The sequence below is a fragment of the Arachis ipaensis genome, chromosome B02 (assembly GCF_000816755.2).
Source record: "Arachis ipaensis cultivar K30076 chromosome B02, Araip1.1, whole genome shotgun sequence".
In the NCBI taxonomy this organism is placed as follows: Eukaryota; Viridiplantae; Streptophyta; class Magnoliopsida; order Fabales; family Fabaceae; genus Arachis; species Arachis ipaensis.
The window spans coordinates 108072561-108075286 of NC_029786.2; the positions used below are offsets into that span (position 1 = coordinate 108072561).

Consider the following 2726-nt stretch of genomic DNA (forward strand, 5'->3'; position numbering starts at 1 on the left):
TTTAAAAATAAATTTTATTTTAATTATCCAAAGATAAACTTTTTGTCTTATTCTACTCACTTTAAAGATTTCTTAAACTCATTTTTATTCACATTTTCAATAATTAAATAATTTTGTGATAGTTAATATTTTTTACTTATTCCATGATTAACTTTTTATCTATATACAATACGAGAATAATTTTTTGATTAAATAATTAAAATTGTTTCTGAAATATCACTCGTTCTTCACATTGATTTTTAAAAAATATTTAATCAAATTTATTTTTCAAAAATTTTAAGTTAGTCACATTGATTTTTTTATCTATTTCGTAGCTAATAGCATTAAAATTTGCTAACATAGCGCGATCAATCCTAAATTAAGGAGGATCTCAATGGATTGAAATTTATCAATTTAGAATTAATTTGATCTAATTTCATAAATTTATTATGATAGTAGCCAATTAGAATTATCAATTGTATATTATTGTGATGTCACTTAACGTACAATATCAATAAACTCTAACTTCATGAGTAAAAAAAGTGATAAAAATACTAATGTGATAACTTAAAATATTTAAAAGATAAATTGAATTTAGGGTAAAGTATACTTTTTGTCCTTAAAGTTTGATAAAAATTTTAAAAATACCTTTAAATTTTATTTTGTTTCAATTTTGTCCAAGAAGTTTTCTATTTGCATTAAATATACCGCTGACAGCTAATTTTATAAAAACTTTAAGACCAATTTAACAATAATTTCATAAAATCAACCTTTCAACACAAACAATTCAAGCATAATTTTTCATGCATTATTGTTAAATTGGTCTTAAATTTTTTGAAAATTTAGCCGTCAAGAGTATATTTGATGCAAATCGAAAACTTTTGAGACAAAATTGAAGCAAAATAAAACTTAGGAGTATTTTTAAAATTTTTGACAAAGTTAAGAGATAAAAAATATACTTTACCCTTTAATTTAAATAATATTTTAAAAATAAATTTAACTATTTACTCTTCTTGTATTTACTACTTGCAAAACATCTAAAAAACAAATCATTTAATTGATAAACACTATAAAACACCTAAAAACTATCTCAATTAATAATTAGTAAATTAAGAAATAAATGGGATGGCATGTCTTTGAGTTCTAGGAAGTACAATATAATGTGTGATGACATGAATTAGGAGTAGTGGGGGCCACCAATCTTAGATGGACGGTAGATACAATGCCACGTGTCAGGTAGCTAGCTTCTTGATCGTGGATGAATTTGGGAGATACAGCTATTGAGTGAGGTGTGATATTGATGCCTTAGCCGACTCAAACATCATATAAAGACGCTAACAAGATCCAAACTATGAAATCGTAAGCAAACAAATCCAACGCCTCTCATTCCTCCTCAGCCACCTCACTCAATCTCACCCCTCCATCCACATACCACTATTTCATTTCTTTCATTAAATTAATTCATTCATTAATTAACAATTAAATTAATTAATTAATTTAATCACTCCCCACCTTTGTCCCTATAGTCTTAGCTTCTTGTGTATTGTTGAATTCTTAGTTCAACCCCGTTTACTTCTCTCTTTCCTTTCTCTCTCTATTTCTTTCTCTCCCTCTCTCTCTCTATCTTTCTTTCTCATTGGAAATCCCAATATCATTCTTCACTCAACCATTGAAGCACATTGTTATTATTATTACATTATTATGGTATGTATTATGTAATATGTATATAATGTACCATTATATATTTATTTTCTTTTTCAATTCTCATAATAATGATTTAGATTAATTCAATTTTTTTTTTTTCTTTGGTCCCCCAAAATATTTGGGGTCTGAGCAGGACTCAATGTTGGTTCCTCCATGGCTAGAGAGATTGCTACAAACACCATTTTTCAATGTATGTAGGATTCATGGAGATGCAGCTAGGAGTGAGTGTAACATGTTCTGCCTTGACTGCAATAATAATAACAACAACAACAATGGTGATGCTTTTTGCTTCTATTGCCGCTCTTCAAGGCACAAGGATCATCAAGTAATTCAGGTACATATATATAAATAAAAAAAAAAACTATATAATATATACTAATGTAGCATTTATATGCTATGCACATTATAATATTATATATACATTATGAAATTCATTATTGTTGCTGGGTTTTTTATTTAGATAAGAAGATCTTCATACCATGATGTTGTAAGAGTGGTTGAAATTCAGAAAGTGTTGGACATAAGTGGAGTTCAAACATATGTAATCAACAGTGCTAGAGTTCTGTTCTTGAATGAGAGGCCACAACCCAAATCTGGAAAAGGGGTTCCTCACATTTGTGAGATTTGTGGAAGAAGCCTTTTGGACCCTTTTCGTTTCTGTTCTTTGGGATGTAAGGTAATTAATTAATTAATTAATTAAGTTACTATTTTGCTTTTATTTTTATTTTTTTCACTTTAATTTATTTCATATATCATTGTCAAAATGAGCATCATTTCATAACTCAAATCTCCCTCTCATCATATGGGTAATACACCCAACCACCCATACATCATCACCAACCTTTGAAAGCCCATCACCATCATCATTATAATTCCCCTAACTATATTAATCATAGGTATAACTAGCCTATATATACATACATATGTAATAATGTAGGAACAAGTATGTCATTATACCAGTATTTCAGTGATTTTTAACCGTTGATCTTAATTATAAAAAGTATATATAATATATATAATTAAGATTAACGGTTAAAAATTAC

At 27.6% G+C, this 2726-nt stretch overlaps 1 protein-coding gene across 2 annotated transcripts in view; it reads left to right on the forward strand.

Moving 5' to 3' along the window:
* The window catches only part of LOC107628626, a 2274-nt gene continuing 1004 nt past the window's right edge, over positions 1457 to 2726 (forward strand). The window contains exons 1-3 of one of the 2 annotated variants that reach the window (XM_016331258.2): positions 1457 to 1683; positions 1817 to 2017; positions 2144 to 2359. In XM_016331258.2, the coding sequence (XP_016186744.1) occupies positions 1681 to 1683; positions 1817 to 2017; positions 2144 to 2359 (420 nt within the window). In that variant the 5' untranslated portion in view covers positions 1457 to 1680. Of the gene's footprint in view, positions 1684 to 1813; positions 2018 to 2143; positions 2360 to 2726 lie in introns of both variants that reach the window. The other variant, XM_016331257.2, reaches the window with a different exon arrangement.